At 47.9% G+C, this 22,814-nt stretch overlaps 1 protein-coding gene across 3 annotated transcripts; it reads left to right on the top strand.

Moving 5' to 3' along the window:
- The first annotated feature begins 434 nt into the window (after positions 1-434).
- On the top strand, positions 435-21,576 carry AK2 (adenylate kinase 2). 3 transcript variants are annotated; one of them, XM_058678472.1, is made up of 7 exons: positions 576-739; positions 11,278-11,403; positions 13,563-13,673; positions 13,806-13,900; positions 17,056-17,128; positions 18,454-18,649; positions 20,697-21,576. In XM_058678472.1, the coding sequence occupies exons 1-7, from the start codon at positions 647-649 to the stop codon at positions 20,699-20,701; spliced, it is 699 nt and encodes a 232-aa protein (XP_058534455.1). In that variant the 5' UTR covers positions 576-646; the 3' UTR covers positions 20,702-21,576. The 3 variants fall into 3 exon arrangements, with proteins under 3 accessions (XP_058534459.1, XP_004591665.1, XP_058534455.1); XM_058678476.1 differs by lacking the exons at positions 576-739; positions 20,697-21,576 and adding an exon at positions 435-543 and having other exon boundaries at positions 18,454-18,821; XM_004591608.3 differs by lacking the exon at positions 20,697-21,576 and having other exon boundaries at positions 575-739; positions 18,454-18,821.
- Positions 21,577-22,814: the final 1,238 nt, after the last annotated feature.

Genomic DNA, 22,814 nt, shown 5'->3' with positions numbered 1-22,814 from the left:
TGCAGTATTCAAATTTGTTGCGATTTGTTAACCAATATCTTAAGGTTGGACGTTTAGGGTGTTGCCTTTTGTTTGTTTGTTTGTTTTTAGGTGTTCATTTTGGGATTTCGGGCTGTTTGGAGCTCTAACCTTTGTTACAAAAATCTTCATACATATCCTTGGGTCTGTCCTTCGAATGACCGCAGTGGAGTTGCAGGGCCAACACGTATATGATATATACTGCCAGTTTGTCTTCTCAGGGGGAGTTTAGCCATTTACACGTCTGCGAGCAATTTTATAGGTCTTCAGAGAGTTACAGGGGTCACTAACTGCCAAATGCTTAACTACAACTGCCCGCACGGCCTCTGGTCTCCACTTCTACCCGCCCACTCCGCACACCGGCCGCGAGGGCCCCCGAGCACCTCGCCCCTTCCTAACTCCTTCAACGATTTTGTCCAATCAGAAGCACGCTTCCTCAGTCTTGCTACAACGGTTGGAAAAGGAAAGTGTCTGTCGCGCTTAGGGGCGGGCAGAGAGGGCTGACAGACGCGGCGACTGACCAATGTAGCTGGTGGGCGTGGCGTGCGTGGCGTGCGTGGCGCATTGGCCTGGCCGCGCTGGACCTGTGAGGAGTGCGGGCGTGTAGTAGTGATAGACTTCGTCGGATATGGCGCCCAGTGTGCCAGCAGGCCAAGCTGAGCATCCGAAAGGCATACGGGCCGTGCTGCTGGGGCCGCCGGGGGCTGGCAAGGGTACCCAGGTGAGCAGCAGGACCGGGCTCGTCGGCAGAGCCGGCGGAATCCCAAGGTCAGGGCGACCGGGGTCGCGCGGGAGCGAGGCCTGGTTGGCAGGGAGAGGGAGGGGTCCTGGCCGGCGTCTCAGGTTCTGGGGAGGCGTTTACGGGAGGCTTCAAATTGGAGGTCGGGAGAGTTTTTACGGGGGCAATAGTTTGAGGGACATATGCTTGAGGTGTAGTGTGAGAGTGGGGCGGAAAGGCTGATTACCCCCAACCCCTCCAGGGGCCCTAACGATTGGAGCGGCCGAGTGAGCCGGGACGCAGGGACAGGCTCCTGATTCCAGGCTGCATGGGGGACAAGAAGCGATCAGGCCTGCGAGTGGGGAAGCGCATTGCCCAGAGTCAAGGTTACCTTCCAGGCGCTAGGGTTAGGACGTTTTGGATAGACTGATGGGGTTGGAGGAAACCTGCAGCACGTGGGTGCCGAGTGGGTGCGCACCCGTTCTGGTCAGGAGCATTGCAGGGAGAAGGAGGGTGGCCCCTGGGAGCTGGTTAAGTTGGGAGCATGGAAGAAACCTCAAGGTCCTTCCTGTTCCTCCTCAAGCAGATTAGGGCGCCTGCTCCACGTGAGGGGCTGATACCAATGAAGGGAGGCGCTACGCTAGTTAGCTCAGGTCATGATTGTAGATTGAAAGGGCAGTTGGGTTTTCCTTCCCTGTCCCAGCTGAGAAGAAAAGAGGCCCCGAGGAGTCCAGGGGTGACCCGAGTTGGTGAAGCTGGTTTCACGGAGCCCAGATGGCAGGACTGCCTTTGGCATCTGGACCATCTCCAGATGTGGAACAAAACAGGACCATAGGTCAGGGTTGGGTTCATTTATGGTATGGGGTGTGGAAGTTCCCTTCCTGCCCGAATTCTGTCATAGCCAACCCTAGGTCTCTGAAGAAGAGGTTCTTGGAAGATCAGGTTTCCCAGTGAATTGGGGACTTTGAAGACTTTACTTCCTGCCACTGGCCTGTGTTGAGAAAGACCACATTCTCATTCTGAGGTGCACGTGTGGCGCTCAGTGCATTGCTGGGCATGTGGCAGGGTTATTGGAATGAATGAATAATGCAGGTGAATGGGGAGGGTGCTTAGGGGGTGCCTCTGGGCACCCCCTAAGGAAGGACCAAGGGAATCCTGCCTCAGAATTCGGTGGTAATGTTGACTTCTCAGAGTTTCTGTGGCCGCCACCCTCAAGTGGTTAGGTAACCTGCAGCCTGGGGACATTGAATTTCCAGACTCTGCAGATTTTTGCTGCCAGAGACCAAGCTTGAGCAGAATAGTTCAAATGTGCCAGGTTTCTTTTTTTTTTTTCCCCTCAGTTTGTATCGAAGTTAATCATTCCAGTGGTTGTGCAATGGACAGCCCATCCCAGTGCTGGGGCAAGGGTTTTCTGGTCCAGCAAGTTGTATAGCCTCTGAACTTCAGTGTTCTCACCTGGGAAGTGGGGTAACACTTTCTCATTCATCATTTCATGAGCACTTGATGTTGGCGGTGAGGCAGTGAACAAGGCTAGAAGACCCTTATCCACATTGTAGACTAACTATCTTACAAGGATACTGGAAGACGCTGTGACATGTGTATAAATTCCCTGTGTGACAGGCTGGCGTATTAACTCCCTCATCTGTGGAAATGATCATTTATTTGGCAAGTTTTGAAAAAAGTTACACCTGTGAGCTGCTGGCCAGGGTGCGTGTGTGGTTGGAGTTGGTCAGAGGGCCTGGCAGGAAGGGAGTGAGGCTAGAGCTGGGTTAGGACTACACCCGCCCCTTGGCCTCTGCACACCTCCCTTTCCACAGCTGGGCTGCAGCAGCTTTGGCTGTTGTGGTTTTTATGGAACTAAGGAAAAAAAAAAAAAAAGAGGATGCCAAGCAGCAGGTTTTAGCCAACAGCAGTAAACCTGTTGATACAGTCTGTATCCGTACATTTTTTGTTATAAAGAGTTTCAAATACTTAAAACAGGATGATATTGTAAATGCCATTGGGCCCATCATCTACCTCAGCAACCATCAGTTGGTGCCATCACTGCCATCTGCTCACCCCTCATAGAGAATTAAAGAGCATCTCCTAAATGTCAAAATGTTTTACTTGCAAATATTTTATTATATATGTCTAAAAGATAAACATTAAAATGTAGGCTTACTATCCCCTGAGATAGTAACAGATTTCTTTAACAGTGTCCAAATTTTCATTTGTGGCTCAAATATAATAATTGTAAGTCTTAATTTTGGGGTTCTCCTCCCCTTTTTCTCTTTCCTTGCAGTATTCTGAAATAATGCTGGTTCTTCATACTGGGAGTGTTACCCCTCATTTGGGGAGTGTGTTAATGGTGTGTGAACCATTTTATGTTGAAGTTCTTAGCTTGAGCTACGTAATTAGGCTCAGTTTTAATGTGCTGACTGGCTACTTCACGCATGGGACTGTGGTCTTCACAAAGCGCCTCATGTCTCCTTATCTCTGGTGCTTGAAGTGCAGGAGTAGGAAACAGCTGGCCTGTAGACCATTCAAGGCCGTGCCAACATGCAACTGCAGGTAGAACTGAAGAGTCAGTAAATCTACAGCAGGTTAACTCTTTTAAAGATTTATTTGAGGACCTGGCACCGTAGCCTAGTGGCTAAATCCTTACCTTGTATGCCCCAGGATTCAATATAGGAGCCAGTTCGTGTTGTAGCTGCTCTACTTCCCTTCCAGCTCCCTGCTTGTGGCTTGGGAAAGCAGTCGAGCATGGCCCAAAGCCTTGGGACCCTGCACCTGTTTGGGAGACCTGGTGGAAGCTCTTGACTTTGGATCGGCTCAGCTCTGGCTGTTGTGGGCACCCCGGGAGTGAACCCAGCGAATGAAAGATCTTTCTCTCTGTGTCTCCTTCTTTTTGTATACCTGCCTTTCCAATTAAGAAAAAAAAAAAAAAAAAAAAAAGGAAAGAAAGAAAAGAGAGTTGGGAGAGGTTCCATTTGCTGTTTTGCTCCCCAGGTGATCACAGCATTGGGTCTGGGCCAGATAGAAGCCACGAGCTTCATCCAGGGGCCCAAACATGTGGGCTATCTACTGCTGCACTTGCCATGCCAGTGTCAGAAGGCTGAATCAAGTAAAGCATCCAGGACACGAACCAGCACCCATATGGGATGCTGGCATCTCAGGCAGTGGAACCAGCAGGCTGATTTTTAAGTTGATAGTGCTGTGTGACCCACCAATGGTGTTAGAGGTACTCAGATGGTCCTTGGCAAAAAAAGGTTGCGCACCCCTACTGTAGACCTTGCTATTCAGATCTAGGGCCCAATGATTCATCATGGGTGGCAGTATGGTATTCTAATTATATTATTTCTTTTTCATTTATTAAAATCAGCTGGAATAGTCCTATAATGAGAAACTTCCCCTTGTTTACAATTTGATTACCTGATGGTGTTGATGTGTATAGAAAAGATAGGATAAATGGTTGATTTCTTGCCTTTGTCAGCTTTCAAAATACAGTTGGCCACTGGGTTTTTTCAATTGTGAAATTTCCCTTAAAATTTAGAACTCCAGCTTCTTCTGGTGAGAAATCCATCGGACAGCAGCAATGCGCAGCCGCGGGGCGCAGCCGCTCTGGTGGGACGGGCCGTGGCCCTCCTGCCCCTGCACTTCCTCCTTTGTCTGCCATGGTTTATGTTGCACTCTGCCTTCATGTATGTTGCCTGCCTGTTCCTGCTGAGAGATACAGTCTTTGTTGTAAAATTCCTAGCCTGGGGGTTGGTGCCTCATACCTGCTCTGTAATGTTGTTTTCTTCCCACTGGTACTTCCTGTTAAACCTGGGTGACTAATAGTGCATGTGGATATGACTGAAATAATCCTTTTAAAACTTTCCACTTTTGGGCCCAGTGCAGTGGTTCAATTGCTAATACTCCCCCTTCAAGTGCTGGGATCCCATATGGGTTCCGGTTCATGCCCTGGCTGCTCCACTTCCCATCCAGCTCCATGCGTGTGGCCTGGGTAAGCAGTGGAGGATGGCCTAAAGCCTTGGGACCCTGCATCCGCATGGAAGACCCGGAGGAAGTTCCTGGCTCCTGGCTTCTGGTTGGCTCAGCTCCGGCCATTGTTTACACTTGGGCAGTGAATCCTCTCTGTATATCTTCCAATAAAAATAAGTAAATCTTAAAAAAAGAAAAAAGGAAGAAAGGAAGGAAGGAAGGAAAGAGACAGCCAAGGAGATACTACGGAAAGTGGCAGTGCCTTTGGGTAATGTATTCCTGTTTACAAAGGAAAAAACCTTTCCACTTTTAACTACAGTTATAAGGCATTTGAAAAGTACTTGCTTTGCATGAGCATACTGTTTTTTTTGTTTGTTTGTTTTGTTTCAGGATTTATTTTATTTTTTATGTGAAAGGCAAAATTATATAGAGACACAGAATTTTCAGTCTGGTGTTTCGCTCGCCAAGTGGCTGCACTGACCAGATCTGGGCTGGTCCAAAGTCGGGAGGCAGGAGCTTCTAGGTCTCCCATGTGGGCACAGGGGTTTGAGGACTGGGGCCGTCCTCCACTGCTTTCCCAGGCCACAAGCAGAGAGCTGGATGGGAAGCAGGGCCGCTGGGATTAGAACCGGCAACCATATGGGATCCCGGCGCATGCAAGGTAAGGACCTTAATCACTACACTATCATGCCAGGCCCAAGAACTGTAATTTTTGAAGGTCTTCTGTTCATCCTTCTACCTACCCAGTAAAGTTAGAATGATATCCCTGAGAAGTTAGGAGGCAGAGCTAGAATTCAGACACAGGTTTTTAGGATTTAAAAAAAATAATAGTAAAACTTTTTTTTTTTTTTTAAGATTTATTTTTATTACAAAGTCAGATATACAGAAAGAGGAGGAGAGACAGAGAAGAAGATCTTCCGTCCGATGATTCACTCCCCAAGTGAGCCGCAACGGGCCGGTACGCGCCAATCCGATGCCGGGAAGCAGGAACCTCTTCCAGGTCTCCCACACGGGTGCAGTGTCCCAATGCACTGGGCCGTCCTCTACTGCTTTCCCAGGCCACAAGCAGGGAGCTGGATGGGAAGTGGAGCTGCCGGGACTAGAACCGGCGCCCATATGGGATCCCGGGGCGTTGAAGGCGAGGACTTTAGCCGCTAGGCCACGCCGCCGGGCCCAATAGTAAAACTTTTAATTGAAGTGTGATGTACATACAGAGAGCTGAAAATGCTGTAAGCCAGCAACTTGATCAGTTTTTACAATGTGAACAGCTCATGTAGTTTGCACTCGACAAGAAAAGCACATTGGCAGGTCTGAAGTTGTCTTGTGCTGCCTCCCAGCTGCACATGCACACACGCGTACACACTCCCATAGGATATTCACTAGCCAAGGCTTCATAGGTGGTTTGGTATAGGGCCCTCTATTGTCATGGCTGAGAGCTAGAGCTTGACAGCCCATTGCCAGCTCCGCTTTTACTACTGTGGGATCTTGGGTAATTTAACCTCTGAATTTCATCTATAAAATGTAGATTTAAACGGTGCTTGGAAAGTTGCTACTGGTACAATCCCACAGAGGAAGAAGAGATGGTTAGGAAGTTGTTTTGATGGCCCAGATGTTTTGAGAATTTGACTGGAGAAGGGTAAGGCGTAGGCCAGTCAGGGAAAGGGAGCAGCTGTGCTCTTGAGAGGAGCTCCAGCTGAGGTCCTGGGAGAGGCTGCTATGCCACAGGCTCTGGAACTCGGGGTGAGAGCAGCTTGTCCCCAGTGCTACAGGGTGTACTCAGCACAGCTCCTAAAGAGCACATTTGACGTGGCTGGCAGTGTACAAGTTGATTATGGAGAGCACCAAGTGCTAGCCTAGGATGTTTAGACTTCCCCCATGAGCTTGGGAGATGTCGAAGGCTTACTAAATGAGTATGTGTTGGAGAGTAGGTGACACATCCAGCAGAGTTTTATAATTCCAGCAGCATGTGCAGTAGTTTAGGATGTAGGATTGGGAAACACCAGAGGCAGAAGAATGATGGCAAAGGGAGAAGACAGGTGGGCTTGAGATGAAGTCTTTTCTCAAGATCTCAGAATTCCTCCTTTTTCCCTATTGCCAGGCACAATATTGTACATTTTCTGCATGCATACTCTTATTTTAAATCCCCACAGAGCTCTGTGTCTAGTAAATCCTGTTGTCTATCCTCCCTGAATTCGAGGCTGGAGACAGGTGTTTAGCCTGGTGGTTGTGTCCCAGATGAGATGCCTGAGTTCAGCACCCAGCTCCAGCTCCGACCTCAGCTTCCTGCCAGTGCCGGCCCTGCGAGGCAGCACTGATGCTCGAGTAGGTTCCTGATTCCCGAGTGGAAGACCTGGATTGAGCTCATAGCTCTTGACTTTGGCCCAGCTCTGTCTCAGCCATTGTGGGCATTCGGGAAGTAAACCTGTAGATGAGGGAGCTTGTCCCTCTCTTAGGCCACTCATGTTCCTCTCCTCTGTCCCCTTCTAAATAAATACTTTAATTAAAAAAAAAATGGAGGCTTTAGGAAAGTTAAACAGCTGTTCAAAGTGAAACTGAACAAATAGTAAAGCCTGATTTCTAGCCCCGGCCTGTACCATCACAAAACCCAGTCTCTTCCACTCGTGAATCGTGCATGTTAAAGTCCCAAAGTGCTACCTGAGAACCACTCAGTCGCAACCTTTAAGGGTAAGCAGCATTTGTGTTGTAAGTAAGCGTCTCAGATGCTTCAGATAATATAGATGCCCTTCAACTTCCAAGGCTGAAAATACCATAAATTTAAAATGTATTTGATAACACCCTAGACACTTAGCTTACCAGTACAGTACACCGTATTGCATCCATTGTTTCTGCTTGTACTTGTGATAGTTTGGGTGACTGGGTGCAACAGGTTGCTGCCACTGCCCAGTGTCACAGAAGACTACCATACCATCTGCCACTATATCAGGAAAAGATGAAACTTCAAAATTTGAAAAGCGGGGCTTGGTCCTGTGGTACCGGCATAGCATATGGGTGCTGGTTCAAATCCTGGCTGCTCCACTTCAGATTCAGCTGCATGCTGATGTGTCTGGGAAAGCAGTGAAAGATGGCCCAAGTCCTTCCAACACCCATATGGGAGACCTAGAAGAAGCTCCTGGCTTCAGACCAACCCAGCTCTAGATGTTACAGCCATTGGCAGAGTGAACCAACCAATGGGAGATAGTGCTCTCTGTCTATCCTTTCTCTGTAACTCTGCCTTTCAGTTGAAAAGACAAACTTGAAGAACAGTTTGTTTAGAATACGTATCACTCATGTGCATGTGAGGTCTTTTGTTTGTTTAAGATTTATTTATTTGAAAGGCAGAGTTAGTGCATGCACATGCACAGTCTTCCATCTGCTGGTTCCCTCCCCAAATAGTTTCAGTGGTCACAGCTGGGCCAGGCCAAAGCCAGGAGCTTCATCCTGTTTCCTTCCTGTGTGAAGGGGTCCCAAAGACTTGAACCATCTTCCACTGCTTTCCCAAGTGCGTTAGCAGGGAGCTGGGATTGAGTGGGGCAGCTAGGACTCCAACTTGGGCTTGCATGGAATGCTAACACTGCAAGCAATGGCTTAACGTGCAGCACAACCTTGGCCCCTCTTGTACTGTATTACAGTCAGAACATCCTAAGTTGAAACATTAAGAGCTATCTGTATGGTAAAGTTTGAGGACCACAAAGCCCCTATGCCACCTGTCTAGTGTGTTCGGCCATTTCTACCCACTTCCCCCCACCCCCCGGAAGTTCACCACCTCCCACAGGCTTCTCAGCCTGCTTGTGACAAAACTGTTCCCTGGACTGAGCCAGCAACTATGTTTGCACAGACTCTACACCCCTGCTGTCCTCTGTGGGGTTCAGGGAGCAGCAGCTGTCTGGGACTAGAAACCTTCTTGAGGGCCCGGCATGGTGGGCTAGTGGCTAAAGTCCTCGCCTTGAATGGGCCAGAATCCCATATGGGCACCAGTTCTAATCCCGGCAGCTCTGCTTCCCATCTAGCTCCCTTCTTGTAGCTTGGGAAAGCAGTCCAGGACGGCCCAAAGCTTTGGGACCCTGCACCCATGTGGGAGACCTGGAGCAAGTTCCTGGCTCCTGGCTTTGGATTGGTGCAGCACTGGCTGTTGCAGTCACTTGGGGAGTGAATCATCAGGCAGAAATCTTCTTTTCTGTCTCTCCTCCTCTCTGTATATCTGACTTTCCAATAAAAATAAATGAATCTTTAAAAAATAAAAAAGAAAATGAAACCGGCTTGAAATGCAGATGCTGCTCGCTACCCCGTGGAATCAGAACCCGCCTGTTACCACCACCCTCTAGGTGACTGAGAGCCCAGAAGCACCACTCCAGAGTATAGGGTTGAAGTGTCGTGAGCCCAGAATGGGATCTTTTCATCAGACTGCTGTGTTCTGCAAGGAGACAGTAATACAAAAAACCGAGATCACGGAAGGTCTTTTGTTAAGTCCCCATATGTGTGACATTTTGGGTACTTTTATTTTGTTTATTGTTGTAAGAGCTCTGCAGAGTGGTCGTTCTCTCCACTCAGCTGGTGGGGAAGCTGACACTCTAAGAAATATAACTAACTAGGCCATTATCACAGCCACTGGGGGGGCCTGAACCAGGATCCAGGCATGAATGTGATTGCAAAGCCGTTGCCTGCTCTTTCCAGCCTACCATGCTGACTCCAATGCATCAGCCCAAAGCCAAGGTGCCCATTTCCCACCCACATCTACCCTGTTGGTGTGTTCTTCACAACCACTGTAGAACTCAGTCACCTGGAGTTGGGCCTAGGTGTTCTGCAGATCTGGGGTGATAAAAGTAGAATGGCTAGGTTCTAATGGCTGCTGTCTGTGGTGTTTTGGGCAGCCTTTCCCTGTGAGCAAGCCTGACCTCTGAGTTGTTCACTCATGTCCATTTCAACAGCCCAGAAGAAAGGCTGTCAGAAAGTGTCATTCTTTGGGTGTCTGGCCACAGGGTTAGCCAGATTCTCCATTGCCAAGGGGCTTGATCTTCACTGATTTTTCCAGAAGTCTGTTGTTTTTTAATGCCTTCTCATCTGGTTCCATTTTGCAATGAAGATCTTTCTTTGCTTGAACTAAATGGATACATGAATCACAAACCAGAATTTCCTGCATTGAGCCCCATCTGTTTCCCTTTATTGTGTGTACCTAAGTGTACTTCTAAGAAACTCGCAATGAACTGGTTTGCCCAAGGATCCAAACCTACTGTGTTATAAAACAGTTGAACCAGAAAGCTTAGTATTGAGTTCTTCGGACCGGTCCTATTCTTTCTGAATTCTGCATTTTCTAACACTACAAAACCAGGGCCAAATCATCCAGAGTTTCTCCCATTCTGATTTGCATTTTGTTTTATAATCCACCAGGCTCTGATTCTGTGAGAACTGGGTCTGTGTCTCCCATTCATCAGTTTCCCTGGTTCCCGGTATAGTTCTTTGCAGAGTCATGAGTAATGTTTTCTTTCTATATGAATGAATATAAAATTAGGGCAGAGCTTATGGGAACAGCTGGTGTTTGCTGAGCATTTCCTGTGTGTGAAGCTCCACCCATGCCAAACCCTATATAATCTCATCAACCCAGGAACGCGGGGGTTTATTGCTGTTGCCATCTCCACCATACTTAGAGGAGGTTTGAAACCTGGTGAGGTGAAATAGCTTCTCCCACTGCAGGAATCATGATTGGTGACATGAAGTCAACCCTAGGTAGTTGGACTCTCAAGCCCATGCTCCCACCCACAGGCCTCAGTTTCCTGAACTGTGTAACTACTTACCACTCTGTGAATGCATCTTGTCCAGCCCTCCTTGCCGCCTTCTGAAGTGAAGCTGCTCTTGCCTTCATTTAAAGCAGTGAGGAAGCTGAGCCTATAAGCAGTGATTTGGCCTAGATAATGCAGCTACCCAGTGACAGGGAAGGAAACAGGCGCCTCCCGCAGCTGCCCAAGCCAGTGGACGTGTTACAGGACAGCAGGGCAGTCTTCCTTTGACGCATATTCCTTTAGCACTCTAGCATCCTGCCAAGTATTTTATTTGCACTGTCTCATTTAAACAATCATGTGAGAATTGATCTTGTTATGTTTATTTATTCTTGTTTATAATGGAAAACTGAGGCCCTTGTGGCTGGTGGAAGTAGAATAGCTAATATTTATAATGACTTCTGGTGCGCAGGTTGTACTATTTTTAATACTTTGTGTGTTATGTCCTTCATGCTGTGATCCTATTATCATCATATGTTAGAGTTTATGCTACTTTTATCCTTGTTACAGACAAGGAAGTAGAGATTTGTGTAAGTTTACTCAACCAGCAAGTAGCAGGACAAGCTTCACACCCAATCTTATTCAGGGACCTGCAAAATATTGTTTTGTTTTAAAGATTTAGGTATTTTTATTTTGATTTGAAAGGCAGAATTACAGAGAGACAGATCTTTCATCCACTGGTCTACTCCCCAGTTGGCCACAATGGCCAGAGCTGAGCCAATCAGGAGCTAGGAGGGTCCTCTTGGTCTCCTATATGGGAGCTCTACAATGTTTTGACTGTATCTTACTTTGTCTTCTTCTCCACAGGCACCCAAATTGGCTGAAAACTTCTGTGTCTGCCATTTGGCCACTGGGGACATGCTGAGGGCCATGGTAGCTTCTGGCTCAGAGCTGGGAAAAAAGCTGAAGGCAACTATGGATGCTGGGAAACTGGTAAGTTTGTTTATGCTGTAAGTGTGGTGTTCCTCGGAGTCTAGGTCTGTACTTCCTATAGGGTAGCCACCTATCGCACGTGATTGTTTAAGATCCAGATGTTTAAAACAGTGGTTAAAGATGCTGGTTCGATAGTCCACATCCTAAATTGAAGTGCCTAGGTTTGAGTCCCAGCTCCATTTCTGATTCTGATACCTGCTAATGTGCAGTCTAGTAGGTAGCATGTAATAGCGCAAGTACTCAGGTCCCTGCTACTCATATAGCAGGCCTGGGTTGAGTGCCAGCCTTCTAGCCTTGGTCTGGCCCAACCCCAGTTATTGCAAGCACATAGAGTGAACCAGTGAATGAAGGACCTCTGTCTCTGTCGTTTTCTTTTTCACGTTTTCTGTTAGAATAAATAAATAAATATATCACTTGAGTTGCACTAATCATGATTCAAGGTATTTTTCAGCCAACATAGATATGGGGCATTTCCACCATCAGAAGGCTCCATGGGTCAGCCCTGTCTACAAGGTGTTTTAGAAAGCGGACAGATTGTGTGAACCTTCTAGAGAGCATTCTGCTTGTTTGTTCTAATTTTATGGCATTTGATTTATTTACAATATTCTTGAGGTTCCTTTGTGCTGATTTTTCAAAAATGTGCTCAAATTTAGGACCAAAAATAAAATTGCTACCAGTAGACCAAAACTCAGGAATAAATTCATGAGAAGACATAGGAAATTACAGATGTGTTTTTTAAACTTTCATGTGTCTGTATTTGTTGTTGTTTTAAATTTTTATTTATTTGAATAGAGGGAACACTCCCAACTACAGGTTTATTCTCCCTAAATACTTGCAGTACCCCACTCCAGCCTGAGGCCAAAACTGGGTGTTGGGAGCTGAGTTCAAGTCTTCCACATGGATGTCAGGGACCCAATTATTTGAATAATTATTGCAGCCTCCCAGATAGCTCTACATTAGCAGGAATCTTGGAATCAGGAACCACAGGCATCTTCCCTGACACCCCTGGAGGTGGGATCCTAACTGGTGTCATAACCAATGGCTCTGTATGCTGTGTCTCTAATAGGTGAGTCATCTGGCAGTTAAGAGAAGGGAGTCATTCCTGTGTGAAGGCGCTGATAGTGTGTTCTCTTCGTATCTAAGAATGTTGATTGGAGAAGGCGGTGGGCTTTGCTTTCAGCCCCAAATTACCACCTTGAAGGCTTTGTGACTGTGGACATACAGAGCAGTACCTCTGCCAGCTCTCTCTCTTGCCCTTTCCTTTCTGGGTTTCCCTGTATGTTCATGGAGTCTTTACTCAAGTCAGAAAACTAGCTGTTCTGGAATGTGGTTCTTGACAGAAGAGTATGTATAGCAAGAATTTGGAATGTGGCTGTGAGATTGCGTATCTCCAATCTTCACTTAGCTGTAGACCTTATACTTTGTCCCGAATTCCACAGCTGGTCCTGAAAGATAAGAGCATTGTCAGCTGCCAGCATGACAGCCCTCACTGTGCTCCTGGATGGGAATTTTTCTTTCTGTAAAGGCCCAGGAGAAAAACCAGCTTTTGGCAGCAGAAGTGCTTGGGGAGGTGCTTATTAGGGTTCCAGAGAGTTTCAGAGGTGTGCTGGGTTGGCTCTTCAGTTTGTTTTGACCCCCGATCTGGCTGATTGAGTGACTTCTTTGCGTCCTCGCAAGCACATAACCCAGCATGACCTCAGTTGAGTTACTGTCAACCTTATCACAGTTGTGCATCCGAAAAAGTGATGCCTTTGTGTTTTACAATCAGCCTGTATGGTGTCCTGGAGCTCTCCTCAGGTGACCTCTTAGCCACCTGCCTGGGGCTTTCAGTCATTGGTTGTTGATGAGCAGATTGTTAGGACTGTGAGTCTAGTGGTAGGAGAGGCTCTCAGAATGTGAGACCTAGTGAGTGACAGCAGTGGAGTCGACTTCCCTCAGCCAGGTTACTGGGCCACAGGAGGCTTTCAGGGGAAGACCATGTATCTGGGCAGCCACAGAAGTTATCAGTAACACTGCATCTTCCAAATAGAGCCACTCCGCATTTGCTCTGGTTTTTTTCTTCTGTAGAGTTAAGAAGCCTTTGCTGTTTAGTCACCAGGAGTCAGGGCTGTCCCAGATAACTGACTGCAACTCAAGGCTGTTTTGTGCTTGACTTCCAGGTGAGTGATGAGATGGTCGTGGAGCTCATTGAGAAGAACCTAGAGACTCCTTCATGCAAGAACGGTTTTCTTCTAGATGGCTTCCCTCGGACCGTGAGGCAGGCAGAAATGGTGGGTGGTTTACTTTCTCCTACCAGCACAGCATGACAGCGGGCACACTGGCCCTTAAGGTCTGAATTCCCTCCAAGGAGATGGGCCTGACCAAGTTCTAACAGCTTAGGTGGGTTGCATGCTCTTTTACAGCTTGATGACCTCATGGAGAAGAGGAAGGAGAAGCTTGACTCTGTCATTGAGTTCAGTATCCCAGACTCCCTGCTGATCCGGAGAATCACAGGAAGGTACTTGTCCCCTGAACATGCTTCCTCGGAGTTCTGTTGACCTGTAGTTGCCCTTTTCTGATCCCAGTCATGAAGCTTATTGCTATTTCAACATGGATTGATGTTGTGTGGTGCTGTCCATTTAAGGGGTGACTTGGACTGGGGACCTGGCAAGAACAGAGACCTAAAGTAGGCATCTCAGTCTGTGCTCGCTCTAACGCTGGATGCCTTTCTTGGCCTGAGACCATGCGCTGGTTCACTCCTCAAGTGGCCATAATGGCCGGAACTGAGCCTGTCCAAATCCAGGAGTCAAGAGGTTCTTCAGAGTCTTCCCATGTGGGTGCAGGGTCCCAAAGCTTTGGACCATCCTCTACTGCTTTCCCAGGCCACAGGCAAGGAGCTGGAAGAGAAGTGGAGCAGCCAGGACACGAACCTATGCCCATATAGGATCCCGTACATACAAGGCAAAGATTTAGCCACTGAGCTATCGTGCTGGGCTTCAAATAGAACATTTTCATTTGTGTATAGGTAATGCCTGTAAGAAGCAGGGCCGTGGGGTGGGGTTTCAGAGATTATTGAAACATGTTTGAAACTCATTTTCTTTCCACATGTCTAGGTTTCCTGTTTCCATCTACTCTGGAGACTTCTCCAGTGCAGACTCTTGTTACTTTGGATCTTTTTTGGGCAGCAGTAGACCAAGTTAATACAGGCCAGGAAGTGGTAGAGTCGACAGGAAGGGACCCCTCACCCGGGGTCCCTGAGGTGCACAGATATGGTAACAGAACCAGTAACATTGGGGCCCTGATTTGATGGGTGCTATTTCCTGGTGTGCAGCATCAGTTCAGCCTTCCTAGGGAAAGAGGATTGTAGTGAGGCTCAGCCAGAAGGCACAAGAAGCAACAACAAGAATGGGCTGGGGAGGGCTTTTAGCCTGGGCTAGGGGGATAATTGTCTGAGTTGGAGGATTGGTCTGAGGTGGGGGTAGGTGCGGCCTCCGTGGTAGAATGAGTAGAAAGACTTACTTACTTTTATTTTAAAATACTCAAAATGAGGAGAGACAACAGAGATCTTCTATCCTCTGGCTTACTCCCCAAATGGCTGCAATGGCCAGAGCTGAGGCAATCTGAAGCCAGGAACATTCTCCAGGTCCCTCTTGTGGTTGCAGGGCTAAGTCCTCCACTCCTTTCCCAGGCCATCAGCAGGGAGCTGGATCAGAAATGGAACAGCTGAGACTCAAACCTGCACCCATATGGGATGCTGGTGCCACAGATGGAGGAGTAGCTTGCTACACCGCCATTCCAGGCACTGATGGCAGCTTCTTAGCAAGGAGTTGGAGTCATGAAATGTTTTAGATTACTGGGTGTTGTGGCAGAGATAGCATTCTGGAAACATTAGATTGGCCCTGGCATATAGACTTAATTGGAAGAAAAGAGAAACAGAGAAGGACCCTATGGTAGGAACCTAACTGTGATCCACATGAAGAGATGAAGGGCCCTGGCTGGTTGATCAGAGATTGTAGGATTGCTGTACAGAGGGGGAAGAACTCTCGGCCCTCAGCTGGAAGTGAGCAGTTTAACATAATCCCTTTGCCACGGGGTAGGACGGCCTGGCAAAGCAGTGTTTTCTTTTTACCCAGCAGAGGAGTGGCAGTATTCCCAGGAGAAGCCCGCTGTCGACCTTCAAGCCCACTGCACTGAGGAACAGATTCCATGAGGCAGAGACTGGTCGGCTTTCAGGGATCTGGCTTATGACCAAGAGCCTGAGACCTCACCATGAGAGCCTTCTGCGTTACCTCTGACCTCGCCTTTGGTATTTTTTAAGTTTATTTGAGACAGAGGTAGGGAGCTAGTGTGTTCCTGTCTTCTGGCTCATTCCCCAAATGCCTGCGACAGTCTGGGCTGAGGAAGGACTGAAGCCTGTAGCCAAAAACTCAGTCATCGTCTCAGAGCGTGCACCAGCAGGAAGCTAGAATCAGCGGAACAGGGATTTGAACCCAGGCACTCTCGGAAACTGTGACACAGAATGCAGGTGTCCCATCTTGTGGCCTGATTGATCATAAGACCAGATGCCTGCCTTCCCCTGCAATCTGACGTCTCGTTATTATGAGTCATTTTCTTTCCTGAATGTGTATAGATGATAGGTTTAACCTTTTCAGTATTGACTTTTTGCTCTCCTTTTCCTCCTTCTGGTAGTCTTTCAGTATCATTATCCTAATGTCTAGTATGATCTCCATTTTGTGGGTAAGAGAGCACATGTCTGAAATTCCAGACTCACTAAAGCAGTGACTGGAGAAACCCAGCCCTGGGCCCAGCATGGTAGCCTAGTAGCTAAATCCTCACCTTGCATGTGCTGGGATCCCATATGGGAGTCCTAGAAGAAGCTCCTGGCTCCTGGCATCGGATTGGCTTAGCTCCATTCGTTGCAGCCAGTCTGGAAGTGAACCAGTGGACAGAAGATCTTTCTGTCTCTTTTTCTCTCTGTAAACCTGACCTTCCAACGTGAATAAATAATTTTTTTTTTTTTTTTTAAGAAACACAATCCTGCCTGAGTCCCACCATTGCCTCTACCCCTCTATCTCCAGGCCAGGCTCCTGGTTTGGGGAGCTGGTTTTGTTGGTACTTAAGAGCAATCTCATTTTCAAAGCTTGGAGATTGAACTTTTCTTCTACCTCTAGCACTTCGTACACATCTGTGTTAAAGGATTATCACCTTTGCTGTTATTTCCATGGTTGTCTTTGCTCCCAGGCACTGCTGTGAGCAGGGGTCCCCACTCATTACTTTGTAGCCCCCTGGTTTAGCTTAAGCCCTGTTGGGACCGGGCCTTTACTAGTAGTGCTTACTGAGCAGGTGAATAGAAGGAATGACCATATGAGAGCACCAGAGTGCCTTGGTTGGAGTCCTAAGTGAGGTCGGCAGGCAACAGAGTGCCTCTTTAGCCAGATACTTAGGGTAATGTTTGGTCAAAGCAGAAAATATACTCCCTGTGCCATTGGCATGAACCCAGTTATTTTCCTAAACAAGACAGTTATTTTTCTGAGCACGAGATACCTGCAGCTGAGTTCTCTGCTGATGGAATTCTTCCTAGCAGCCTCTCTGCCTGCTTGTCATTCTGGAGACACCTGGAGTTCAGAGGCGTCCTTTCAGGTAACGGACTCAGGTTCACCTGCTCTCTTTCAGGCTGATTCATCCCACAAGTGGCCGTTCCTACCATGAGGAATTCAACCCCCCAAAGGAACCCATGAAAGATGACGTATGTAGATTCAGAACAGGAAATGTCCTTTTCTTTCCTGTTCCTTTCTTCTTCCTTCATGTTTTCTGTTTTGTTTTGTTTTTTTCTCCGCGTTCTTTCCAGCTTCCCTTTGTAGTTCAGTTTTAACAACTTAACCATGGGAACTGTCACTATGAAATAAATCAGATTGGTCTGTGGCAGGTCTCTGCAGTGTCTTCCCAGGTGGTTTGTTGCTTGACCTCAGTGCCAGCTGCTTTCCAGTACCCGACCTGTGCCTGCATTTGCTCAGAGCAGCGCCTCTGGCATCAGGGCGCTGTGGGAGTGCTCAGCTAGTGAGCAGTAGGCTACTTGGAAGCACAGCGTTGGCTGGGGAAGGACAGTGCTGGAGGGGATCTGCTGTCCCTCGTGATCATGTCTCATGTGATCCCTGTGCTGTTTGCCAGGAGATCGTTCATGATCTGTATTAGAGCATGTAGCCAACCAACAGTAGAAACATTAGGGGCTTGTCCTATGAGACAAGCTTATCATATCATCAAAGGTTCTTTTTTTTTTTTTTTTTTTTAAAGATTTTATTCATTTTATTACAGCCAGATATACACAGAGGAGGAGAGACAGAGAGGAAGATCTTCCGTCCGATGATTCACTCCCCAAGTGAGCCGCAACGGGCCGGTGCACGCCGATCCGAAGCCAGGAACCAGGAACCTCTTCCGGGTCTCCCACGCGGGTGCAGTGTCCCAATGCATTGGGCCGTCCTCAACTGCTTTCCCAGGCCACAAGCAGGGAGCTGGATGGGAAGTGGAGCTGCCGGGATTAGAACCGGTGCCCATATGGGATCCTGGGGCTTTCAAGGCGAGGACTATAGCCGCTAGGCCACGCCGCCGGGCCCCAAAGGTTCTTTAAATACAGGTTCCAAACCCATGTGTCAACTTAGTCATATTTACACAGTTGGCAATTCTACCTCTTAAAATTCTTTCTCCCTTTACTTGTGGGTGAAGCTGTATTAAATATGTTAAATCTTTTGGCACTTGGGTTACATCTGTGAGTTTGATGTGTCCCGCTGGTCTCAGGGGCCTCTATCATTCTTGCTTTGTGCTGGAGTACAGAACTGCCAGGGAAAGGCATTGACCCGCCCCCTCTCACAAGCCGATTTCCCCAGAGTCAGTGTTTCTGATGGGTTCCCTGACATCTGGACCAACTTGTCTGCTGCTTGGCAGTAGCAGAGTTCCTCACTGAATTGTCCGTCTTTACCTTTGGAATCAGACAGCATCCTAGGCAGAATGGTCCCACCTAAGTTCTGCATCTGGCATAGGTTCAAGGAACTTTTACTGTACTCTTCTGGTTCTTAGGTTACTGGGGAACCCTTGATCCGTCGATCAGATGATAATGAGAAAGCCTTGAAAATCCGCCTGGAGGCCTACCACACTCAGACCACGCCCCTCGTGGAGTACTACCGGAAGCGGGGAATCCACTCTGCCGTCGATGCCTCCCAGACCCCCGACGTCGTGTTTGCGTCCATCCTAGCAGCCTTCTCCAAAGCCACATGTAAAGACTTGGTTATGTTTATCTAGTGATGGGTCCAAAAGTTACTTTATTTCTCTTCTTGTTTTTCCTGTCAGGGAGGGGGTGGGAATGACAGGACAGGAGAAGGGAAGCATCTCAGGCCAGCAAGAATGTCATTGGATGAACTGATTAAAGAAGGACTCGCCTGATGTATCTTTGGTAATGTGCAGCTCTCACCTCCTCTGTGTGTGTGTGTGCAGTGTTGCTGCAAGTGTGTTCACTCCGACTTTCTAAATCTTGGGCCAGACAACTGCTTTACCAGTGGTTTACTTCTTTAGCCATACTTTTGATTTTTTTTTTTCTTTGTAGCCAAAATAAACTGATTAGATGTCTGGCAGGCATCCCAATTCCAAAACCTGTTAGTATTTCTTCCACCTCCAGTGGCTGGGTAGAAGTCTGGAGTCACACAGAGCCACTGAAGCCAGTCTCTGATGGCAGATTGTTGGCAGAGTTCCACTATGAGTCAGTGTGTGCACAGGAATCATTAATTTTTTCCCCCTAAATGGAAGAAAAAAGGTACTTACCTTACAGATTCCAGAAACTACTGGAAAAGAATATCACTGTAGAAAGAGCCAGGCCAACTTAATGCTTTTGCAGTCTGTCTCATGATACTGTAAAGTAGGAGATCTTTTGGGACTTGGATTTGCACATGAGATTGTTGCCAGTCAATCAAACCAGTTGAGACGTCCTTTGTGATTCAGATTGTCTTATGAACATCCCAGCTGTGCACCTGAGCAGCCAAATCCACTTTCCCAAAGACAAACCTGGGTAGGTTTGTTTGCTTTGATTTTTATGTTTGCCTCTGCAAGTGTGAACAATACAGTGCTTTGGGGGTGATCTGTTCCTGGGTTCATTTTAATTAGAATTAATTCAAATCTACATTCTCTCCAGAATGTGAAACCCACATCAAAGGTGCCACTTTTAAACCTAAGCCTTCTCCCCAATCCCATCCTTCCTCCCTGATTCATGCCAGCAGTCCCCAAAGATTCCCCAAGAACAGATCACCCAAAAATAACATCACCCATGACAGTAGCCAGCTTTTAATTATAACCTTAGTTTCCTAGCTATTAGGTATTTTCTAGGGTCCATGCTGTGTCTTTTGTTTTTGTTGTTGTTGTTTGTTTGTTTTGTCTTTTGTTTGATCTGTGGCAAATAGATGAATTAATGGGCTGCTGGGAGGGAACATAAAAGCAGCATCTTCTGGAAAAATCATTAGAGAATCAGCAGCAGGTCCAGTAAGTACTGCTGCCTGCCTCAGCGTGATCTCTGCTGAGCTGGTGCAGTGGACCTCGGCAGGCCCAGGCCCATCTGGGGGTGAGCTGGGGGTGGCACTTGTGCACGTGCTCATGCTCCGGTTGCCGTGGAAGCTGGGTGTTAGGGTAGCTGTGTCACTTGCTGCTCTGCCTGCTCCCAGTGTGCGTCTGCCGCCTCTGCTCTGCTCTGCCTTGTTTTGCTGGCTCTGAACTAGCTCCACCCGCCCTTCTCAGAAGCCCAGGCTGGCTCTGTGGGTTTCTGGGAAGCACATGACATTGAGAATGGGCGAAGCAGTGATGTGAAACTCAAACTGTCAGTTGTGCCTGTGAGAGCCAGGGGACCCCCTCTGAGTGATGGCAGTTCCATGAATCTCAGAATTGACCTCCCTGTGGGGACTATTGCAGGCCCTTGGCCTCAAAAGTTGAGGTCCCTGAATCTGTGCTAATTGAATGTGTGTGATCCTTGCCCAAATATTTGTCATCTGTCCACACACATTCACACGTGTGCACACGCACATATGCATGTGACAGTTGGGCCACTGAGTGGAAACTGAGGTCACGGGGGCTGCGTGGGCCCTTCTCAGATGGTTAGCATTACGCTTCCGCTTCATTTAATTCCAGTCTTTACCTCAGCAGGCACGAGAGTATTCACCTGGCAGAAAAATAACCAGTGTTTAATGCATTTGGTTGCTGGGGCGTGCATGCCATCCTTGGCTGATATTTACTTGGTTTTTTAAAATCCCATTTTGTTCTCTCTTGTTTCCTTTCTATTTCAGCATAGTGTCAGAAGGCCAGGCAAGACCGCACCACTGCTCATCACCCCGCCGCATGATCCCTGCTCTTAGGTGCTGGGCAGAGGGGAAGGGTGGTCAGGGGTAGGATGGAGAGGGAGGGCTGGGGAGGAGCTTGCTGTTTGGAAGAGCAGCAGTGTTCTTGCAGAGGCAGTTTCTTTGACACACAGGTGGGAGTTTTTAAAAGTGTAAGTGAAGGGGAAGATTAAAAAGCACTGCGATTGGAGGCATCGGGTACAAATAGAGGCAGTCATATTTCAAAGGAATCGGGTTTTCATTGACTTGAATTGGTGATGATATTTTCTTTAAAGCCCGTGCCCTAAGACTTCAGTTTTTATCTCAGAATCTCGTGGTTGTCAGGCCAAGAATACAGGAACTTGGACTGTGATCTCTGTCCTGTAGTGTGGGACAGGAAGGATCTGATTATTGACCTTGGTTCCCCACACCATCAAATGAGAGAGTCACATCCATGTTTGAGAGCTCCAGGAGCTTTATCCATGCAGGTAGTGGGTCAGGTGTACTGGAATCATGGGGGTGGCTGGACGCAGGCCCTTCCTCTGACGTCCTGCTGACTTGGCCAGTCTCCCTGCCCCTCCTGGCTAAGCTCTCAGCAGCCACCCAAAATATGTCACAATGCTGCACTCTTGCCTTCTTCATCCACGGTGTGTGAAGGGTCCCTTTTCAATCAACGAGCAAGTGTCCTGCGCTGTATCATCCAAAGATTGTCCTTTCCATCCTCAAATCCTGTGATTGGGATCATTCAACAGCACTGTGATGAACTGTCTTCAATGAGGTGCCTTTCTTAAATGACCAAATGCTGCCTTGTTTGACCCTTACAGTCAATAAAGTATGTGACAAATTTGTATCCCCCGTGTGGCATTTGTTGAGGAAATCTGAGCTAGAAAAATAATGCTGAGTTCTGGACCTTGGTTGGAATCCCCCTCGTGGTCCCTGACATCCATGTGGCCTGAAGGTCCAATTGTGTGCTCCTGAGATGGACCTGTGCCCTCCTGACCCTTGAGCCCAGAGACAAGGCAGCTTGGCGTAGCAGACAGCAGTGTGCTCAGGGTTCAGGGGATCTAAAACCCTGTCAATCATTCTGCTTTTCTTTCCTGCTCAGAAAAAGGCTGGTAATGTCTGGCACAGTTGACATTGGATAAATATTGGCTGGATCCAAACACACAGAAAAATCTACTTCCTGTTGGACTGGGTTATTGTCAAATAGTTGTCCACGAACTGCAAAGCTGGCACTTCTGATCCCTAAACCAGATCTTTGGCTGTCCTTCCAGCAGCTTCCATAACACCCTTGAGGAAAGCAAGACCCAGAGAAGATGCTCTGTGTGCCCTAGTGTAAATCCACTTTTTCCCCAGCAGACACAGGTGTGAAGCAGTTGTGCAAACTAGAGCTCTTGTGCTCTTGGAAGAACTGCCTTTGCCAGGGAGATTCTGAGAAATGACGGCTGCTTCCAAAAACTGGGAGCACTGCTTTACGCTGGTGCCTTGTTGCTAAGAGAGGTGGAGTCCTGCCTCACCCCCTTGCCACCCCAGCTCTGTGCTGCACATCACCTTGGCAGAGACATTCTTGCGTGCCCACATGACCTGCTCTGATCTCTTCTTGCCCTGAGCTAAAGGCTCTGAAAATTGTCTCCCCTTCCTTGATCCTATGCATTCAGCTGGGAGGTTTGTCCAACCAGTCTGGGAAGTAGCATGGATAGTTGAAAGAAGATGACTGGGTGAGCTGTTAGCCGTTTGCTTTGCTCATCTGCCAATATAGGCTGGATGGGGTAAGAATTCCTGCTGCTTGGGAGAACTGAGAGTAGATTGTGTGGAAAGGCTTCACCCCTCCGCCGGTGTGGCCTCAGGAAGCGCCCCGTGCACTGTCAGCTTCCCCCCATTTTACAGGAGTGAAGTTAGATTCCTGTGGAAGAGTCAGGGATCAGGTGCATCCCCTGACACCCTTGCTGAATTGAGTTGGGGAAGCCACTCTTGAGTAGCAGGTGTTTTCCACACGCACATGCTCTGCAAGTACTGAGGAGCCAGCCTCACGCCTTAAGAGTTCTGCCTGCACAGCCACTGATCAGAGGAACAAGACAGCAGCTTGCT

Source organism: Ochotona princeps, chromosome 2 (assembly GCF_030435755.1).
Source record: "Ochotona princeps isolate mOchPri1 chromosome 2, mOchPri1.hap1, whole genome shotgun sequence".
Taxonomy (NCBI): domain Eukaryota; kingdom Metazoa; phylum Chordata; class Mammalia; order Lagomorpha; family Ochotonidae; genus Ochotona; species Ochotona princeps.
The sequence above is the reverse complement of the archived record's forward strand: the minus strand, read 5'-3'. Positions and strand labels throughout refer to the sequence as shown.

Bases quoted from the DNA above. Each gene is read 5' to 3' on its own strand.
- AK2 (XM_004591608.3), top strand. From the start codon at position 647: ATGGCGCCCAGTGTGCCAGCAGGCCAAGCTGAGCATCCGAAAGGCATA. The intron at 13,674-13,805 runs GTGGGTGGTTTA...GCTCTTTTACAG, and splicing joins CCGTGAGGCAGGCAGAAATG to CTTGATGACCTCATGGAGAA. The intron at 13,901-17,055 runs GTACTTGTCCCC...GCTCTCTTTCAG, and splicing joins ATCCGGAGAATCACAGGAAG to GCTGATTCATCCCACAAGTG.